We start from the raw sequence: 21,887 nt of genomic DNA, 5'->3' as shown, positions 1-21,887 counted from the left end.
TCTGTTTCTCTGAGCAGTTACTGACCTGAAGGACCAACCTGAGAAAGGATTTGTTGTGATTTCAGCCTGAGCAGCGTGTTCTTCTCCTCCACTACGTTAGTTCACCTGATCACTGGACCAGAGACGTCGGCCAATCGGCTGCAGGAACACTGATGATGGACAACTAGGATCCTTTCTGATTGTTCTGTTACTCAGTAACTGATGCAATATGAAACCATATGAAATAAAAACATATTTCAGTAAAAATAAAACCATTGGTTTTAAAAACTACAGAAATTAATCTCTTCAAAATACAGAAACGTAAATATTTGCTGACCAGTTGCTGCTTCTACCCCTGGATATCATCATGTTATGGGAAGAGACTAAATTAAAAACCCTCCTTTTGTGGTGTTCACAACATCCTCACCAGATTTTTTTTCTAAAAGCTTTAAAGTTGATTTATCTTCTCTTCTGGAGTTGGCAGGATTCAACTGCTCCATCTCATACTTACCCTGTAAAAAAAAAAAAAAAAAAAAAAAAAAAAACTTACCATTTTTTTCACCATCTTCACTCTCCTGAATCCTTTTCCGCTGTCCACCAAAACATGTTTGCTCTGCAGACACATGATGGCTAAACAACTTACAAAATCCACTCTCAACGAACCATGCTGATTTTTTTCATCCATTAAATTTAATCAAAGATCTCATTTGTGTTGCTGTTCTGTTAGTTCTTGGTTGCATGAGAAAGTTTTTCTCTAGCCGGAGCCTTTCTCATGCATGAATGAAAAGTGTGTTTTTGTTTGTTTCATGGTCATAAACCTGTAAGACAGTTACAGGCATTGATGCTGAACAGAACCCCGAGTGTTGTAGTCTTCTCTCGGGAAAAGAGGGCGGAGGCGGGGAGCCCTTTGCCAAACTTGTGGGGAAATACATGGCAAGACTTTGAGGAGGGCTGCAGTCATGATGTGTAATCATGGATGATGCAATGCCTTAAAATGCGGGCAGAGAGTTCACTGAGTAAGTCAGCCTGGGTCTGGGTCATCGCTGAGGCTGACACACTTACAGAGTAGATGGTGAGCACATTGGATCACCTGGAAGGTGAGGAGACAGATGATTTTCAGGAGACTGTGGAGACCATTCACTGTGCTCAAACAGAATGAACAGCCATGCTACTTTTTACTCAGATTGTTCTTCAAACTGTTTTACACAAAGGCTGAACAGAAAGCTTGAGACCAACAAACACTGTAAGGAAGAAGAGAGTGAACAGTGACAGGACCAGGAGCTGAACCTGTGACCAGCGTGATGTTCATAAACTCTCTGTACAGGATTCCTGCTCCACAAACCGAGCTAAAACAGCCCCAGAAAGCTGTTTATAAAAAATTAACATGTTTTCTCCATCAGAAACAGCTTTCACATCACTCTCTCAGAATCCACCAGTTCTTTAAAAAAAGTAACTTTACTAACCAGAGCATTGGAGTTCCTGATACACTTCCACAACAACTTATCTATTCTACATAAATGACATAATCTACTCTAAATAAGACCATATACTGACAAATAAATTTAGAAATGAAGCAAACCATTCTGTATCCATGAAGACCTATTTTTTTCATGTTTTCACTCCAGTGTGTAGCTATTAAAACCACAGACTGTATTAATTATGGACATCAACGATCTGTTCCTGAAGTGACAGTTTTAAAGCCTTTCTTTGACGGTCATACTGGAAATGCTAAGTTTCTGTTGATGTAATCACAGATGGAGAGCAGGGGTGGGAGAAAAAATTGAAAATCAATAAGTCAGGATTTTTGGTTTGACAATATCAAAATTGGGATTATTTGTCAAAAAAAATTTTTTTTTCTAAATTTAAATTCTTCATTCATTCATTTCAGTCTTTGTTTCTAAACTGGATTGGAAAAAAGTTATCACATTCTCCAGCAGAGGGTGAAATGTTTCTCTCTGACTCATGTGATGTGCATTTTATGGGAAAATATTGATACTGATATAGTCTGTAGACATTATCATCATCATTTAACTTTTTCACATGGTCTGGTGTTAAGGAAGCATTGAAAAATTGCAGTTTTAATCAAATCAGCACCCCAAAATAGTAAATAACGGAGGATCACACTTTAAATGGAATTGGTACCCTAAAAGTCATCATAGCTAGGGATGGGTTAACCTTACAAAGCAGTCAGACCTGCCTGATTCAGTTTCTGAACTCCTGCAGCTCCATCTTGCCAGGCTCCAATGACCAACGATTTCACTCGGCTAAATTCTAACCGGCCCAATCAGGGAAGAGAGGCGGGAGCTGTGGGAGCAGACGTGATGTCAGCAGACTTTCGTACTTGTCAGCATTCCTTTGATTCTTGAGTTAAATTTATAAAAACGGAAGCTGTCGTCTAACACCTTTTTCACAGCTGTTTCTCGTGATTCAGTAGTTGTTCATCTATTGTTTCTTTTTTCTTTTCTTTTTTTCATCTATTGTTTCTAAGAAGCATCGGCTCACATAGGCTACATCATACCGTGGCTTGATGTGAATTGGTCCGTGGTGAGTGTGTTAATCAGAACGGTCGTCCAATCACCAGCTATTTTAGAGTCCCGCCTCTGAAAACAAATCGGAAAAGCTGCTACCCGGATGGACTTGTGAAATAATTCCATGGCGGATATATGAAACTGTTCGTCTGGCGTGTCAGGTTTGGGATGGGTACTGAATGAAGAACTTTTATAGGTACCGACCAAGTTCTGTCAAAAGTACTGAGTACCAATTCACATAAAACCAAAAGGTACCATGTTTAGGTACCTAAAAGCATCCTTTGTGACTGTGAGGGAGTGGAAGATGCTGGAAATGAACACAGCATTGCAAGGTTATATATTGAAGAGTAAATATGTTCAATTTAAAACTTTTATACTTAATTATATTTTTTACCACATAAGTACCAAAAGTTGGTACCGTTGAGTCCTGGTACCGATTACCAAGTACCGGGTATAGGTACCGTATCGTCTCAAATGTGAAAGGTACCCATCCCTAGTCATAGCATCGAATCTCGAGAATAGCATATTATCCCAGCCTTAGTAAAGAGGTGGATGTTAAAAGGCAACAGTCGGGGAGGCTCCCATCTCATCCATCCATCCATCCATCCATCCATCCATCCATCCATCCATCCATCCATCCATCCATCCATCCATCCTTACTACTGGTTCCTATCCTTGCTGTCATTTGACACAAGGTGGGGTATACCATGGACAGTCTCCATGAAACCCTGAGCATGCCTTTGTACTTAGGGAGGAAGCCAGAGTACCCAAAGAGAACCAGGCATAAATAAGAGACAAGTAAAGTTTTTCAACCTCATGATAAGGTATGTCACTAAATGTTTGACTCCAGGTAACACTTTAAACTAATCTGTCTGTGCTTGTGGTCACTTGGTAGCAATTGTGGGTCTATGGTTTAGCTAACTTTATCATTAAAGTGACTTTGGAGCTGCAAAACTGGAAATCTGTAGTATGTAAAAAATGTAAACAATATCCAAAAGAGAAAAAAGTCACACGTACATAGCAGAATGTATGTGCATGTATTCTTGACAGCACTCAGAGTGTTTAAGATTGGACTTCAGAAAGCATCATTTGACTAGAGGGATTTAAACTTCCTGGAACCAGAAGTTCCAGGAACCTGTAGTCCTAGTAGTTTCTCAAAATTTGGTTCCTGAGAAAGTTCCTGCAGTTGAAAAGCACATAAAGTCCACCACAGATAGGTAAAAAAAAAAGAACCATCAGAAGAACAATCTATAGCTTGAGACCTTTTCCTTCTGTACATATTTTTATCCACAGTGGGTAAAAACTGTACCAAAACCAAAACAATCCACGCCTAAGTGCTTGAGTAACTATCTGCTGTTCTCTTAAAAACCTGGTGTGAAATGTCTCAGTTGTTAAACGGTACGGTCCAGATTTTTTCCCTGTGGAAACTTGTTCTCACCCAGCTTCACTGAAGCAAACAAACAAATACACAGAGCTCTGGGCCAGGAAGCCTTACATGGGAATCTGTCCTCTCTAAAATAGCCTCCCTGCTCAGTTCGCTGACTGTTGCGTGAGGGGAGTTCATGTGAGAGATGACATCAGCCCACTGAGAAATACCAGGAATTCTGGGAGAGTGAGTCTTGTGTTAAAGCTGTCCTCTGAGTGATGACGGAGCAGCAGGAAGCCTCTCTAATACGGTTTATCTGGAAATGTGGGAAGTCTACAGTCCCCTGTTATTCAAAGATTAGTCTGCCCGGCTGACTGATCCAGTGTCTGTGTGACTCTAACGTAACGTAGTGATGGATGAATGACAGAGGCGGGAATGCAACATTAATTCTTCCCAGTTTTGTGTCATGACTGAAGTGTGTGAGGCTGGAAACGTGGAGTGAAAGCCCTCTAGCTGACACTTGTGTGTTAGCTCACATAGTTTGCTACTGTAATGTCTGCAGCAGTGAGAGGAGGGAGGAGATAACATTCATCACCTGCTACCTGTTTGTTTCATGTTGTTGTTGCATTCCAGTCCCTCCCATGATAACGGTCATATCATCCACGAGCAGCAGCTTTCATAAATAACATTCATGCAGCCCTATCTTTAACACGTCCTTATCGGCCTGCTACAATAGGCTTCCCTTTAAAGCAGAGGTGGAGGCTCTGTGTGCTCTGATAAAATGGTCCTGCAAAATAAATCTGCCGCTCCATTATGGGTAGAAAAAAAAACAAGAGATAAAACCCTGAGCAGTGTCTCCATCATTTTCCTGCTGGGTGAGGAAACAAATTGGAGAGAAGATTGTGGGATCTCCCTGCAGGGCAGCAGGATGAGCTGGTCCCTGACTATTAGTGAGTGTGTTTGTGTGTGTGTGTGTGTGTGTAATCACTATTTCTGGATGAGTTGGGAAATGAACTTGGAGCATCAGAGCGTGATTTAGTTTTAATAGCCATTTTACCACTCTGAGTACACAAGAAGAGGACTGTGTTGAAAACTTAAGAAGAATACTAAACACCAAGAAAAGCGTGTTCATAAACCTGACAGGAGGACTTGGAAAATTGTGGCCACTGCTGCTTCTTATTTGATGAGGTGCAACCAAGTGGGATAAATCTTTGCCATTGGCCTTCCTGGTGGAAAAACATTTCGGGGTTTGGAGGAAAAATAAAGAAAAATCAAGTAAAGGCGAAGAGCCTTGATAAGACACTATGTAGTCAGCTAGTTGTTGTCTTTACTCTTGGATACCATATATTTTGGGGTAGTTTATGTCTCTCCAGCACAAATCTGAACACTCCTCATACAAGTGGGGAAAATAAGTATTAAACACGGCAACTTTTTCTCATCACATTTTTTCCAAAGCTGCAATTCAAACAAAATTTCTACCAGACATTGGTATAAACTCAAATAATCCACATAAAAAGAAATCACAACGTCCAGGTCCATAAATAATGATTATGTGGAATTAAGTACGATAACACAGGAAAAAAGTACACACCAACTGAGACTCATATTGTACTTAGTGGAGAAGCCTTTGTTTGCAATGACAGCTTCCAGACGCTTCTTGTATGTTTGAACTAATTGCCCACACTGCTCAGGTGTGATTTTGGTCCATTCTTCTGCACAGATCGTCTCTAAATCTTGAATATTCTTTGGTGCCCTCTGGTGAACCCTTTTCTTTAGTTCTTTCCACAAGTGTTCAATTGGATTGAAGTCAGGTGATTGACGAGGCCATTCTAACAGATTGATTTTCTTTTTTTTTCAAACCATTTGAGAGTCAACTTTGCCGTGTGCTTTGGATTGTTGTCCTGCTGGAAGGTCCAGCCACGTCTCATCTTCATCATCCTGGTGGATGGCAGCAGATCCATATCAAGAATTTCCCCATACATGGCTCCATTCATTGCTCCGTCAATTATGTGAAGTTTGCCAATACTATGAGATGAGAAACAACCCCATGCCATGATGCTTCCACCTCCAAACTTCACTGTTGGTGTAGTGTTTTTTGGCTGATGTGCAGTGACATTTCTCCTCCAAACATGGTATGTAGTATGACAGCCGAAAAGTTCCATTTTGGTCTCATCTGACCAGACAACATTCTCCCAGTATTCGACAGGCTTGTCAAGATGCTGTTTAGCAAACTTTAAACCAGCTTCAACATGCCTTTTCTTGAGGAATCTGAGTCTTGCGGGCTGAGCGTCCATAGAGGCCATGGCGGTGGAGTGCATTGCCTATTGGTTTCTCTGTAACAATTGTACCTGCTGCCTCCAAGTCTTTCTGGAGCACTTTCAGGGTGGTCCTTGGCTCGTTGAGTACTCTTCTGACTAACTTTCTGACTCCCTGGTCACAAATCTTGCAGGGAGCTCCTGTGCGTGGCCTGTTGATGGTAAGGTGGTGCTTCTTCCACTTGTGAATAACGGCCCCAACGGTGCTGACTGGAATATTCAGGTGCTTTGATATAAGTCTGTAACCAGTTCCATTCTGATGCTGAGCAACAATCAGGTTGTGAATGTCTTCAGAGAGCTCTTTGCCTTTACCCATTATGAGGTGTGTGGTATTTAACTGCTTGGTGAATAAAACAACCTTTTTAATAGGACCATCAATTAGCCCTAGTCCAGCTGATGTTGGTTTACACTCATTGGAAGTTCAAGTAATAATTACTGACAGATTTCAGGTGGTATGGTGCATTTCCTTGTCAAAGTATACAGCCTTTCCATGTTGTGTTCAATACTTTTTCCTGTGTTATCGTACTTAATTCCACATAACCATTATTTATGGGCCTGAACGTTGTGATTTCTTTTCAATATTTGAGTTAATGCCAATGTCTGGTAGAAATTTTGTTTGAATTGCAGCTTTGGAACTAAATGTAATGGGAAAGAAGTTAATGCGTTCAATACATATTTTATCTGGTCCTTGTCTTGCTATACATACACACCTGATCAAAATCTTACCAGATTTTATATGACCAGTTGAAAAATTGCAAGAAATTAAAAAACAAGTAAGCAATTTATTGAAAACAACAATTAAACTGAAATGGAAGACCACAGCTCAAAAAACCCCCACAAAACTGAACCCTCCCTGGAATATAAATTAAAGTTTCATCAAAGGACTCACCTTTTGATCACTTTAAATATTTGTTTCCCTGCTGCAAGTGTTTCCAGGAAGCTTAGTGTGAATGCTGCTCCAAGTGGTGAAGATGTCTTCATTGAGGATCATCCACTGTCTGAACCTGATGTCCATTTCTGTAAACGTCCCTCTCCATCCATCCTCAAATGTTCTCAGAGTGATTTAGATCAGGGGGAAAACCCAGTCATTCCCACACAGACCAGGGCCCTCAGTCATGAAGGAGGCCCCCTGCAACATCTCCACAGAGCCAGCCGCCGTTTGACGCCCCTGACCAACCTGAAGCTCTATTGGTCCATTGAAGGAAAAAGCCCCAGATCATGATGGCGCCCCCTCCACTGTGCTGCTGTGAAAACATCTCCAGTGGGATCTCCTGGTCATGTCAGTAACGTTGAAGCCATCTGGACGTCAAGGTTTAGTCTTTTCTCCTCAGAGAATCAAACTTTCTTCACCTTTCAGTGTCCCATGTTTGCTGCTCTCTGAAAAAGTCCAAACGGTGAATTTGTGGCATTGAAGGAGACGAGGTCTTTGAAGACATGTTTCGTTTTTAAAGCTCTTCTCTCTCAGATGGCGTCTGATGGTTGTTGGGCTGCAGTCAGCTCCAGTAACGGCCTTCATTTGGGCAAGGATCTTCCTCTGTCTTCACAGACAGCCAATCAGATCCTCTGACTCAATGCTGGTGAATTTTTTGGGGTCTACCATTTGACTTTTTTGATCCATAACCCTCAGGGTCTTTGAAGAAATTCAAAATGGTGGTCTTACTGCATCCAACCTCAGCAGAGATGGCGTGTTGTGAGAGGCCTTGCTTATACAGCTCAACAATCCGACCACGTTCAAAGAGAGAAAGATTTTTAGCCTTTACAGGAAGTCATGACAGAGAGAATACCTGACAGGAAATATCTTTGAATCCACACTTTATGCAGATTTTGTCTTTTAAAGGCTGTGGACTCAAACTTTTGTTCTGCTGATGAACAAAATATTTCAGTTGTGTTGTTACACTCCCATTTCTTTATTCTGCATTTTGAAACTCTATTTAAAACCTTAAGATCCAACAGTGCAAAAAGTCAATTTGTGCAATTTTTAACTGGTTAAAAACAAGATTTTGATCAGTAGTGTTTGTCCTACAAGGGGAAATGACTGTTTTCTTTTCAAAGAAAAAGAAAGATACACTTTCACCTGAGGAGCTTGTTAAAACTGTGTCTTGTCTTGTGTCTTTCTTTACCCTCATCAATAAAGAAGGAGATGTCTCCAGGTGGAGTGTTTCTGGCTGTGAGGAGGTGAGAGTCAGATTTAGGAGAGAACATTGTGACAGATCTGTTACTTTACAGACTTCTTCAAATTTTGTTGGCCACAACAAATCAGTCACTTCTTCAGGTTTTTATCCAGGATGCAGCGATTTGATCCAAAGACTCTCTCTGGCTTAGTGCTAAAATATATGTCTGACATATAAACTCTCTCTAACCCTGAAAACATCTGGGACCAGCCTACTGACTGTCCCAAGAGTCACAACAAAGCATGGATAAGCAGTACTTTGCTTTTTTACTGCAAAACTGAAATAACTTGTTTAATTTTAGTTTTAAAAAAGTTGTTAGACTTAACGTGAGCCACATTCAACCTGACATACAGAATAAGACAAAATGATGCCTGAATTTCTTCTAACAAGTAAAAAATAAAGAAAAATAATCTGTCAGCGGGGTAAGAAAAATGCTCCTCTTTGGTTTCTTGAAATAATAAAAATAATGTCTTAATACAAGAGACAAAATAAAACTTTCCTCTCACCTTTCACACCACATCCTAGTCCATTCAGGCAAGACTTCTGAAGACGATTTTTGTTCATTGTGACCTCCTCTTGCTGACGTCATCTTATGGTTATTGTGCTGCAGTCAGCAGCTGTAAGAACCTTGGTTTAAGACGAGGATCAGCCTGTGACTTCACAGACAGCCTGACTGTGGGAGTCCTCGCATGTGCAGCTCAACAATCCTGCAACATTCAAAGAGATTAAACCTTTTTCCCTTTTTTTCCTTCAAAAGTAGGAGGTAGTGACAACGTGTATACCTGAGTTAAAACATCAGGAAAGACAGATTTCTTCACAGATTTTGACATTCTGAGTGTGGTCTTAAACTTCTAAACAGCCGATAAACAGCCTGTTTGAGTTGGGATGCAGTTTTCAATAAATTACCTACTCTTTCTTTATCTCTTGCTCCTTTTTCTTCTCTCCGCATTTCGAGCGTTCCTTACAACCTGCTTCAGTCTTAAGATTTTGTTCAGGTGTTGCTCATGATGATGCCAGTCTATCTTCACCTCCAATAGTGCCATCTTTGTTGTATTGTCTTTGCCTTATTGCCCTCTACTGGTCTTGAAGTGTAGTGCAATAACTTTTATTTCTCTATACCTCACTTGGCCTGAGTTACACAATCAAACTCCAGTAGCACCTTAATCCAGGTTGCTGCTTCAGGACTACGACCTCTGAACAAAGAGACAAAAAGGTTCAAAGAGTTCAGTTGTTTTTGTAGATACACCACAAAGAAAAAAGGCAAAGGTTAAAAATGTAAATGATTTTTATATCAGAAGCCGTACAGTCACTGTTTACATTCCAATGTGGACATACATGTATGAAAATAACAAAGTGAGTCCTTTGGCTTAGCTTCTAATCCAGGCTTTCATGATTCCTCGTCATCATGTGTGAGACGTGATTCTTTACTTTGAGTTTTCTCTTTGTGAGGCACAGCTGCTGCTCTCCCTCAGGAGGCCGGTCACTGTGATTGGTCACGCAGCTTTCCGCTCAGATCCTGCAGCTCTGTGATGAGCTGCTCCAGTGCAGCAACGCCGTCCTGCAGCGCAGCGTGAACCTGACCCGTGGCCACATCAGTGTGCAGTTGCTGAAGCAGAGAAACAGAGAAACTTTAAAAAGCCCAGGATTTGACGCAGTGAAGGGACATTTTTATCTAAATACATTTTATAAACGTTTCTTGATGACAATTTCAGAGCTCATCTTTGATGGGGGGTGCATTTATCTCAATTTAGACCATTATTTAATTGGTAAAGGGTATAAAAGTTTATTCTATGATATCAAATCAGTGACGCACTCATGCCATCTGCTAACATCAGCAATGGGTCATGGAAAGAGTTGATGTCATGGAAGGGAGCATGGACTTTAAGCGCAGCAGGGCAACTGTCAATAGTGGACTGTACCTTAGCTTTGGTGGCCAGACTCCTGAGGCTGAGGCGGGTTGAGGAGAGCATCTGAAGAGCTTCTTTTGGGTTACTCTTCTTCTTACTGCAACTGATGGTCACTGAGCACAGAGGGAGAGAAATGGAAAGTTTTAGAAAACAGGGTGAAGATAAGCTTTCTTTGTGCCTCTGCTGCATTCTTCTTGGATTGATCTGCCCCCTGAAGCAGCCCTGCCTGGGAGGAAAGTACTTTCCCAAGGTCCAGGAACTGTGCAAGCTGAGAGTTTCTGATTGGTGTAGCATGCATTGTGCTTTTACTTTCCCCTCTGATCACAATAAGATGACCTGCAGCTGTGATTGGCTTGGTTTAATAGCTCCTAAACAATGGTCTTCTTTAAGCCTGATAGTGTGAATGGTGTCAGTCTAAAGAGTCACCCTGTAAACTGGAGACCTTCAGCTGAACATGTCAGTGGATAAAGCTGTTCAAACACAGAAAAAGTCCTTGGAAATGTATTCTGTTTAGTTTTTATACACAAGTCTAAATGTTCTAATCAATTTTTTGATGATAGTCCACAGACATTTGAGAAGGATGCATCTCACTAAAATTCATCAATTATCTGGGTCGCTTTTTAATCCATAACACCAGTCAATCTCTAATGTCTACATGCTTTAGACAGCAAAGATCAATCTACATTTCACGGGTGAAAGCAGCTTCTAAAAGCCCAAATTAGGTTTTTAGAAACTGTCGATTCATCAAATCCATCTGCTGTGTAACAAATCATGATCAAAAACCAGCACATGCTCTTTATCAGGGCTGTCCAATTTGGGGCCCGAGTGCCAAAGTTTGCTCGCCAGTAACTTTTTTCGGCCCGCTGCCCATGTTTGAATTTTATATATATATATATAAATAAAATGGATCACATCAGTCTAGTTCTGAAGTCTTTACACCGGCTTCCTGTTTGTAAGAGAATAGATTTTAAAACACTCCTGTTGGTTTACAAAGCTCTAAATGGACTAAGGCCAAAATACATCGATGATCTTTTGATCCCGTATGAACCATCAAGACCACTTAGGTCATCTGGATCAGGTCTGCTTTCAGTCCCCAGAGTCAGAACTAAACATGGAGAGGCAGCATTCAGCTTCTATGCTCCAAATATCTGGAACAAGCCGCCAGAAAATATCAGGTCTGCTGAAACTCTTAGCTCATTTAAATCCAGGTTAAACATTCACCTTTTTACAGCCACCTTTTGTTAGAGCATTTTAACAATCCATTTTAATATCTTGTCTTTAATTCTGCACTGCAAATTTTATCTTAAAATCTGTTTTAAAAATCTGTTTTGAAATCTATTTTAATTTTTGTTGTTGTTGTTGTTTTGTTTTAATGTATCTTTTTAATTGATCTCCTTTTTAATTGAATTTTAATTGTTTTCTTTAATTTCTTCTGCCTATAAAGCACTTTGAATTGCCATGCTGAAATGTGCTATATAACTAAACTTGCCTTGCCTTACTGGTGTAGTGGTGTAGTGCAATTACTTTATTTCTTTTCCTTTCGTCACTGAACTGATTTTCACAATCTTGACAGGACTGGCAACATAGACAACAATAAGACATTTATTTCCTTGAAAATGTATTCTGGTCAGAAGCACCTTTTGCTGAGCTTGTTCTGTAAATGTGTGAGGGCTGGTTTCTGTTGAAGAAAGTCTCCACTTGTTGTGTATCAACAGTGAAACGTGTCAGTTCCTGTCAGTCTGTGCTGTAGGAAAAGTTACAGAGGAGTTGATCTGTAGGATGCTGTCAATCATCTGACCAGTGGTGACTGAAGCCTGAAGTCCTGGATGAATGATTAAACCACTGATCATTGCACCTCCTGCTTTTCTAACCCTGGACATCAACTGAACAGTGAATGCTTTAAAAAGCAGGCTCACCTAGAAATAAGAAACCAGTGCCATGGCTTTTACTACAAATGATCAAGATCGTTTTTTGATGACTTGTGGTCTTTATCCCTCTTTTGTTTTGTCTGTCAACCCCTGTTTGACATATCATTGATTTAACTCTGTGTAGTGTGTCTTAAAGAAGTGTCTTTAAAAGCAGAACTTGTGATGTCCTCTCAGAAAGCAGCTGGCCAGATGTTTATTATTCGTAAAAGTTCATTATGTTTTTTTTCTGTTGGCAATTACAAAAAATAAGATGTTATTGTCACGTCTCTGTGTATCAAGGGGAGTGAAATCACTTATGTGCGGTGAAGTCTGCATTGGAAGTGGGCTCTGTGCGCCTGAGGTCCCTGGTGGACTGGGTCTGAATTGAATAAATTGTGGGTTTGGACAGCCGTCAGCGCTGGCACACTTCCATGGAACGCACCAGCAGAGTCCCCAAGTCTGCAATACCAGAGGAGTCGGGACATTTCAACACAGCCCTCCTCTCCCACATGGAAGGAAAACTGTCTGCTTCCTGTCTCCTGCTTCCCGCTCTGCCTCCTTGGCCGTGCCGCGGCTCTGCCTCAGCTGTGACTGTAAAGGTCGAACTGATTTATGAAGACACTTCCTTTCTGCTCTGCTTTATCTGTCCTCTGCTTTCTTTTCTTTGGGGTCTTGTGACAGACTCTGGGTGTGTTTCAGTAATGTGAAGTCCAGGATGAGATACTGGGGCACTTATCTGTGTCCTTTTGAAGGGAATTCATTCTCTGTTTTTTAAACTCGGCCCTTTTCGAACATACGACAGGTTTGATGTCTAAAGAACAAAAAGATTTAGAGCTGCTTCAAAAGACGAAAAAAACTCGAGTGTCAACTGTAAAGTTTTTCTTAGGGGGAATATGTAGCTCGTCGATAGTCAAAGTTTTAAGATCAGTCCAAGTACAACTGAAATAATAAAATCATTTTTCAAAAACATTTTGACTTTAACTTTTTGAGAATTCAATCAAAATTTCAGGAAAATGTTGAAATCAACAGTTGCTACACTGGAAATGGCTTCAAACACCAAGGTCTGCCCATAGCCCCCAACAAGCCTCGAGATGGCTGGCCAATCAGAGGGAAGGGGGTTTGGGGAGCAGGGACCCTTTAAGAGACAGCAGCTACAAGGAAATGTTTCAGAGGCTGAAACAAGAGTTTACTAAAACACCAGTGAGAGACAAATAAGGGGGAAAAATAGGAAATTAGAGGGAAATTATGATGCTTTAAAAAAGTAAAAATACCCCTCTTTAAGTAAAACATAAAATAAAAACTGAACAGTTGCCTGAGTCATAACATCCCCTCCTCTGTTTGCTTGTGGTAACTGCAATGAATCCCTTTAATAGAGGGAGAAGAATGAGTAACAGCTTGTTTACACGACAGCAGTGTATCTCATGTGGCTTTTTTAATGTTATGTTTAATGTCTTGGGTCTTGTTATTGTTTATAACCTCAAACGTTACTCATGGTCGTGTGTGACACATCAGTAACTCTAGCTCCATACGTCCTGGAGTTTTCTTTTAGTTATTGGAGAATGTGAGTGGAAATATAAACCTCAGCCTTCTCATTTCTTCTCTTCACAATAGCGTACAGTAGATGTTGGTCAAAATATAAATTAAGGTCTTCAAGCCACTTAAGTAGTTCAGAGCCCAACATATGGAATAATGATGATGGGAACCAACCTGAGAAGAGAAGATTTATTTTCATTCTAAGAAGTCAAAGACTTTGTTTTTCCAAATAGTGGGCAACTGTGACCGGATCAGGGTAAGCCTTCTGCAGATTTTGGTCTTATTAATTAAACACATGGACCCACTCAAGACCTTATGTGACGTGTCCTTGTCCTGCTCGCTGTGGAGCTCCATTATGGTCACACATTAGAAAACACACCTGTGAATCACAGTTTGACGAGCACACACTGAAATGCCTTCTACCTTAGGTCCAGAACATTTGTTTTCACATCTCATTCAAACTTAACTCATACTTTTATTTACATGTTGTTACAGCCCTGGCTGTACTGTGTTTGGCATTGTGTCTTTATTCCTATTTTGTCCTTCTTTGTTTGGTGTGCATGGTGTGAGAGTGGGTAGAGTGAGACCTCTTTAGGGCGCTGCCCTGTTGGTTGTGGCTGCCTGTTGCAGCAGCTCTCTCTTCTTTATCTGTTTCTTGTAATTTTTTAATCTCTTTTTCATCATTTTTGCATTTGAAGTTTACTTTGTATTACTTTGTATGGCTCATTTGTTGGTCATGGAAACCAAACTGTTTTTTTGTCTTCAGCGATATTTTTACGACTTTTTCTCCTGTGTTTGTCTGGAGATCCTACATGTAACCATGGCTGCATTGTTTACATGTGAAATCAGCTGTTGGCAGCTTGTAGCATGTCAATGCTAACTGGTGCAAGGCCTGATGTTTTCCCACAAGGTGAGGAGAAGAAGGTGAAGACGATGTGCTGGTTCTCAGATGTGAGCTAAGAAGTGACAACACTGACCTGTCATTCATTCCATGGGATGAAAGGACAGGTCTGACATTTGAATTTAATAGCATTTTATTGAATTTTTGTAATGAATTTCTGCAACAAGTTTTGCGTCAAAGCTCTGTACTCATGGTGGTTAAGGATGAAATCAGATGGCTTAACTTGTCTTGATGTTGGGTTCCTGCTTATAAAATTGTATTAACATTAACGGGTCTAGACCTGTTAATGTTTTTAGAAAGTGTCTTGAGAAAACGTTTGTCATAATTTGGCGCTAAACTAAGAAAGACTGATTCATTGATAGATTAATTGTTTGATAATATGTTAATAGTGCTGTTTTAATTTGCTTTTTTAAATGTATTTTATTATAGTGCCCCAAACTACAGCTGAAACTTAGCCAAATTGGCTGAACCAGCATATTTACAGAAATGTTTATCAATATGCATTGTCTCTGTATATTGAACCAACAAACTAAACTAAACTTAGTAGATCGATATCATTGTCATTTGTGATCACTTTTCTTTTTTGGTCTGTTTTTTTTTTTTTTTGTTTAGTGAGGTTGAGGTTTTGTTTTTCATCTGGTGTTTTTTGAGTTTTGTGTGATGTAACAAATCATCGTTATATGTGTTGCAAACCTGCCCCCCTGGACGGGTGTGTGACACATGTAAACGCAGTCTTCTGTTTGTTTGTGCTACAAATAAACCAGAGAAGCACCGTGGAACAGTGTCCTTTTCACTGCTGTAACTGATTCATTACCAGCGTCTTTGTATTTCATCTGTTCATTACAAGCTGTGGGCTGGAGGTGTGGGCGGGAGACGTTGTGTGTTCACAATAAATGTGTGTTATGCAATGTTTATTTGTAGTTTATTTTGTATTTGTCCCCATTGGACCTCATAAGAAATAAGACGCTGCGTTTCCAGGGTCCATCACTTCAGATTAATTTAATCCAATACTGCAGAATAAAACTATTTATATAAAAATCCAATTTTGATTAGCTTGTTTACAATGCTTTGAAAATTAAATCAAGTTTAAGTGAAAGAATAGAGGCAGCTGGAACGTATTGATATTGAATTATGTAAACACAGCCTGATGGATGAGAGGGATGGACCATGGAGTAAGTTTAACATGCACAGGCTTTCTTTGGGTGTGCTGGATCCACCGAGCCTGAAACTCCATTTAAAGATGAGGTGTGTGTGAGCTCAGGCTCTCTGTAGAGAAATCACACGAAGCTTCAGCTTCTGCAGAGCAGTACAGGATGTTTAATGTTGTTCTCTGTATGCTGACCATGTACACAGCTCACATGAAACCTTGATGACTGAGTCAGATAGATGCAGCAAAACAAGAGTCCTGAGGATATGTGTGTGTGTGTGTATGTGTGTGTGTATGTGTATGTGTGTGTGTGTGTGTGTGTGGTGTGTGTGTGTGTGTGTGTGTGTGTGTGTGTGTGTGTGTGTGTGTGTGTGTGTGTGTGCGTGAATATATGTCCCAGGCATGTGAACATGTCACATGCCTGAACATGTTTAAAACAGCATGAGAGGAAGAGGATGGAGGTGAAGGAGCAGCAGACACCAGCCGCCTGCACTGCCTCTCACTTTCTCCCGTGATGTTTAATTCAGCACCACGTTTCTCCCTGAAATGAAAAAAACATCTGGGGACTGTGAAGATTAACAACTAAACTGGAATCAGAAACACATCTCTCCCATTTACCAGCCACTCCTCCCTCCATCCTTTCATTGCCTCGCCCCCTCAGGGAAACTGGCTGATTGGTTTGGTTAGTGGAAGGTCACACAGCCAAGGGCAGAGAAGAAAGTGGTCTTATTGCTGAAATTTCACAGGAAGGGTTGGTCTCTTATCTATCAGTGGGGCTGGAGACGCAGTTGGAGGGAAACCACGAGGTGACGCCAATAAAAATACAATGGAGAGCTTGAGTCTGTCAAAGTGTGATTCTTCATCTTTATACTGACAGATATCCTGCACTACATTCAGTCTGATCTTGTAGAGGCGCTGTCACACTCTCCAGCAGCTGTGGCCTGTAAATGCTGCAGGTAGCTACAGGACTGTCAACCCTCAATTGCCTCAGTTGGAAGCACATTGTCACTCACTTCCATGTACAAATCAAGGATTTAAAGAGGGGGTATTCTGCTCTCCCATATTCTAAACATGGGTATAAAGTAACAATGCTGGATGTTCGGACTAAAGGTGTGCAAATTTTCACACCTTTGCTTATTCATATATTGCAGAAATCCCTGAATCTGTCTGTAAACTGGTCAAAATGCTTCATAAGGACTGCATAACTGCTTCATGACACATTGAAGGGGCAGGCCTCTAACACCAAGGTCGGTGTAACCCCGGTTATTATATGAGCTGTTTTGTGAAGGGCAAATCTGGCCTGCAAGTTGTACTTCCGGTGCTGACGTTATAACAGTCGCTTGAGAGCAGAGCAAACTTCCTTCTAATGAATCACTGCACCTACAAGTTAGTCACAAAGAAAGTTGGAAAAAAGTCGAAAGCATATAAAACCGGCTGCAAGACATCCAGGAGCACAACAAGTTTTCGTAGGAAGGGGGAGAGAGGACCGGGGAGATCAGTGTGGATGAGGATTTGCATGGTGAGCCCCTCTGTACATCATGCCAAACTTTTACAGAGAAAAAAGCGAATAGCTGGGCTAGTGCTAACTGTTTGTGACCATGTGTGATGCTGATGTTAGCTTTGCTAGCTGTGTATGCTAACATATAAAGCCTAAATTCCCATTCATTCAGCTGCACTTATTAACAGAGTTGCTAGGGTGAATGCTTTTGATTTGTTTTGCCTACGCACCAAGTGATCAGCTCTTTGGTTAAGGTGCCTCGACAGTATCTTAGTACTTTAAAGAGGTTTTTGTTTAATGTTTCAGGCACTTTGAGCAGCACTACTTAAAGCTGATGATAGCTAAGTATGTGAAACCTTTGATTTGAAGACCTTTGCATGGCATATAGTTTCTCTCTCCTCTATTTGTCTTCCTAACCCCAACACAGTCGAGACAGATGTCTGTCTAACATGTGTCTGGTTCTGTCCAAGGTTTCTGCCTGTTAAAGGGAAGTTCTTCCTTGCCATTGTAACTTGCTAAATGCTGCAAAGTCCTGTACTCATGGTGGATTAAGATAAGATAAGACTCCTTATCTTGTCTTGATGTTGGGTTTCTGCTAATAAAATTAATTAAAATTATATAAATTTTACGGGTCTAGACCTGTAAATGTTTTTGTAAAGTGTCTTGAGATAACGTTTGTTATGATTTGGCGCTATACAAATAAAGACTGATTGATTGATTGATGGGCATATGCACATAACTCTACCCCCAGCAGACCCCCAAAGGGCTGGCCAAAAAGAGAGAGAGGGCTTTGTGGAGCTGGGAGCCTTAAAAGAGACAGCACCTTAAAGGGCCAGCTTCCGACAGAGGCTGAAATACGTTACACCAGTGAGAGAAAAATAAGGATTTTTAATTTGTTAACCATGCATAGCTACTTAAGAAAGTCAATACACCATCTTTAAGGAAGCCTAAATCAGAGTCTGGTGACTGCTCGGTTTGTTGCTGTCTTTTTAATCTGATCAAACTGAACCCTGGCTGTCCTCATGAAATTGGTAAGCAAAGCTTTTGGCTTTGAAAGGGCAACTGAACATCTTATTCAAGCATGAGCACACTGCCTTTAGAAATTCAGACAGGTACAACAGCAACCACCTTTTTCCCAGGTCTGAAAAAGAGAAAAGGTCATGGAGTTGTTTTGTTTGTTATTGATTCACAACTTTGGAAAGAAACTAAATTTAATTCTTGGTTTCACAAAACACACAAGACAGCTTCTGAAGTCTTTGAAAGTTTCCTGAATAAGTTGCAGAATAAGTTCCTGTTCTGAAGACTTGGTTTTGAGTTGATGCATGGAGAGAATGAACAATGCGCTGTGACTTAACAATGACTGACTTAAAGAGGGGTTATTGTGCTTTTTTCAGACCTTTTTTTTCCCTCTGGTACCCCTGTAAAAGCTTGTTTTTTAGCACACTGGTGTTTTAGAAAACCTTTATTTCAGCCTCTTGGTGACCTTGGTGTTTGTGGTCCATCCATCCAACATGTCATGAAGCAGTTAGGAGATCCTTATGTGATCACCTCCGACAGATTCAGGGATTTCTCCAAAATATGAGTACGTAGAGGTTTAAAAATCTGCACACATTAAGCCTGAACATCCAGCATTGTAACTTTATATCCATGTTTGAGATATGGGAGAGCCAAATACGTAATAATGTTCCAGGAGGGGAACATCACCACAGGGTATCTTTGTAGTCTGACGTCTCTCACCTTCACCCAGCGTGACGGCTCTTTGGATCACATCCTTGAAGAGACTGGGATCCTTCTCCCAGCCGCCTTTCTGAACCTCACAGCGGTGCGCCTTGGACAAGAACTGTTGTGCCTGAAAAACACGCACACAAGAATGCCAACAATGTCTGAGGTTTTAAAGACAGAGACTGAATGGATTTACACATTTTACTTTTTTAATTCTCTTGTTTTGAATCAGAGGCAAAGTTCACGCAGCATGGTCAAACAACATTACAGCTTATCTCATCAACTTTACCAGATTTTGAAGCTTTAACATCTTAACTATATATATTCAAAATATTTAAGAGTATGCTACATGCTGGAGTGAAAGATAAGAGCTTTGTTTCTTTCTCCCTTTCCAAACCACAGATCGCACGAGGAGAGGAGCTGCTCTATTTTTTATCTGTTTGTGCAAAAACCTTTGACAACAATTGATGCTTGAAGAAATATTCAGATTTTCATGTTGGCAGTCTGCTGTTTCCATCACCAACCTTTTCGTTGTCCTCTGGGTCGGCGCTGTGGCCTTCACCGTAGACCAACGCGTACTGCCGCCACACCTCAGAGTCACTGCTGTGGCGGGAAGTGACGCGCCCCAGGAGCTCCTTCAGTTTGGGCCGCAGAGTTTCCGCCTGCACGCCGTGATTGTCCGTCATGTTTTCAACAACGGCTCGGACCAGGATCTGTAGAATCTGAAAACAAGGGGAACAAGTCAGTGTGTTAACGTGGTGGTGTCAGTAACCCTTCCATGAAACAACTGCACGGCTTCTGCTGACAAAGAAACCAAAAATAGAAGAAACAAAATGGAAAGTGAAACGTGTGATGATGATGATGCTACTCTGACACAGTTTCTACAAATAAAACCTTAAAAGGAAACAAAAAAAAGCTTCAAAAAGCAAAAACAAGCGTATAAATTAGCACAGTTACGTCCACTTGATCATCCACCATGACTGAGCACAGTACTGTAGTTCCTGAAACAGTGACAACCTTCCCCTGCCACAGTCATTAATCATTTATTGTAAAACAAATCCAAAGATGAGAACAAATACAACACCATGTGAGCCGATCTGACTCCAATTAATAACTTCTGTACACCATCTGTGCGTCAGCCCCGAGACTTTTCACCAACTTTAAACAGACGTACATTTAAAAGCAGCTCACAAATGCATGGCCTTATCCTGAAGAGTTTATATACCAATGGAAGAAATCCTTGTTGTGAGAAAACCTCAGTAAGGTAAGAGTTAATCTCTTGAGATGAGTCTAAGAACCTCATCTACAGAAACACAAGTTGAATTTAAGTTATGACCAAACTTTGACTCACCTTTTAGTTTAAAAACTTTTAAAGACAGATCTTTAAAGGCAGCTACACACTACAGGATAATCAGCCTGATTTTTGTCCTGATCTCCCCCCTTACGATCAAAGCCAGCTAAGGTCTGATTGTCTGATGACATCATGTGTGATTTTCCTGTGGTGTGGGGTGTGTTAAGAGAGATTTCTTCTGGTCAGAGCCTCGGATTCAGTGAAAGTAGATAATGAACATGTTTAATATTTAGGACTAAAACTCCTGTAGTGTGTGGGGGGCTCAGAGAGAAGCTGAGCAGGTACAGCGTGTAATGTCACGTGTACCAAAGCAAAGCCAATAAAGACACGAGCTGACTCAGCTGACTGACAGAAGAGGAAGTAAGAAATCTATCTGTAATACTTAAAACAACTTTACTCACCTCCAACTCGCATTTTTATTCATACAGCCCATATCCCTGCTGTCTCCACAACCTTTTCCATAATCCTTTTACTTTTGTGTGTGTTTTTCAAAATTCATGAGCCCCAAAACAAACATCTTTGCTTTTACCCGTTATGCTTGTTTACACCAAAGTCACGTTTTACTATGCGAGATTTGGAATATTGAGCGTGAAGAAGCTGAAGCTCTGCCAAAGAATCTGTTAGTGTGTGGTGTCCTCAGAGTGCAGACCACACACTGAAAGATCAGGAGAGAGAAATCTTGTGTGATCTGTCTTTTGTTATCATCAAGTGTGTGGTCTCTAAATGTGTGAAGTTTTGGAGAATCCTGTAATCTGTATCAGCCTTAAGCTGGAAGAACCTTTTACTCAAGAGTGTGTGAGTGTGGCTGATTGGGCTCTAATTTCGTGGACCAGGCGCAGGCACAGGCATTCGCCGTGTGCACAGGGCATGACCGGCGCACTTTGCAAGTTTCCTGCAGTGCCAAGAGAGGCGCAGTCAAGGCGCAGAGGAGCGCAGAGGAGCGCAGAGCTGCGCGTCCACGACTCCCTCCGCGCAAATGGCAGAGAGGGAGGAGAAAAGCCGTGAGTGGGTTTAACACAGCCGAGCGCCGTTTTCACCAATCAAATGGGCGCCTCTCCTCGCCTTTAAATGCCCTGCGGCTGAGGCGCAGCGTCTGATTGGTCTGACTGATCCCCAGCATCGCGGAAACAGTGCTGGTAGCGGTCTGAGCCGCTGTCCCTGCAGCAGGAGAATAGACAGCGGGGCACATCGGAGGACACGAAGCGCGTCACCGTGTGGGCCAGCTCCTGGGACAGATGTAATCTGTTCCTTTGTCATTAATAGGAGTACAAAATGAAGAGACAGTTACACAGCTGGCTTATCCATTCAGAATACTTTTGATCCACCTGCACTCCTGGTTTGTCATCGCCAAATAGCAGAACCTTTGGTGATACACTGTATACTCTCCCGGTGTCTCCGCCTCATCCTCCTGAGAATAATGTACTCCATCTTTTTAGATCAGGTTAAAAATAAAGACTAAAACAGAGAAATATTGGAAATCACGGGTAAATCCTGAGTGACATACATTTATTTTGTTTCTTTTTCTTCGTCTTTTCTCTCCCTCTTTTCTTTGAATTAAATGA

The 21,887-nt window shown here is 41.1% G+C and overlaps 1 protein-coding gene across 1 annotated transcript in view; it reads right to left on the bottom strand.

Annotated features, from left to right (window-relative positions):
• Nucleotides 1–9,662: 9,662 nt before the first annotated feature.
• ttc27 (tetratricopeptide repeat domain 27) overlaps nucleotides 9,663–21,887 on the bottom strand; it is a 104,617-nt gene continuing 92,392 nt past the window's right edge. The window contains exons 17-20 of the mRNA XM_074675070.1: nucleotides 19,499–19,696; nucleotides 18,990–19,101; nucleotides 10,279–10,379; nucleotides 9,663–9,965 (exon numbers count right to left, since the gene is read on the bottom strand). Coding sequence (XP_074531171.1) covers nucleotides 9,840–9,965; nucleotides 10,279–10,379; nucleotides 18,990–19,101; nucleotides 19,499–19,696 — 537 coding nt within the window. The 3' untranslated portion in view covers nucleotides 9,663–9,839. The remainder of the gene's footprint in view (nucleotides 9,966–10,278; nucleotides 10,380–18,989; nucleotides 19,102–19,498; nucleotides 19,697–21,887) is intronic.

Source organism: Halichoeres trimaculatus, unplaced genomic scaffold (genome assembly GCF_033239565.1).
Source record: "Halichoeres trimaculatus isolate MK-OKI-2021-1 unplaced genomic scaffold, fHalTri1.1 fHalTri1_scaffold_8, whole genome shotgun sequence".
In the NCBI taxonomy this organism is placed as follows: domain Eukaryota; kingdom Metazoa; phylum Chordata; class Actinopteri; order Labriformes; family Labridae; genus Halichoeres; species Halichoeres trimaculatus.
The sequence above is the reverse complement of the archived record's forward strand: the minus strand, read 5'-3'. Positions and strand labels throughout refer to the sequence as shown.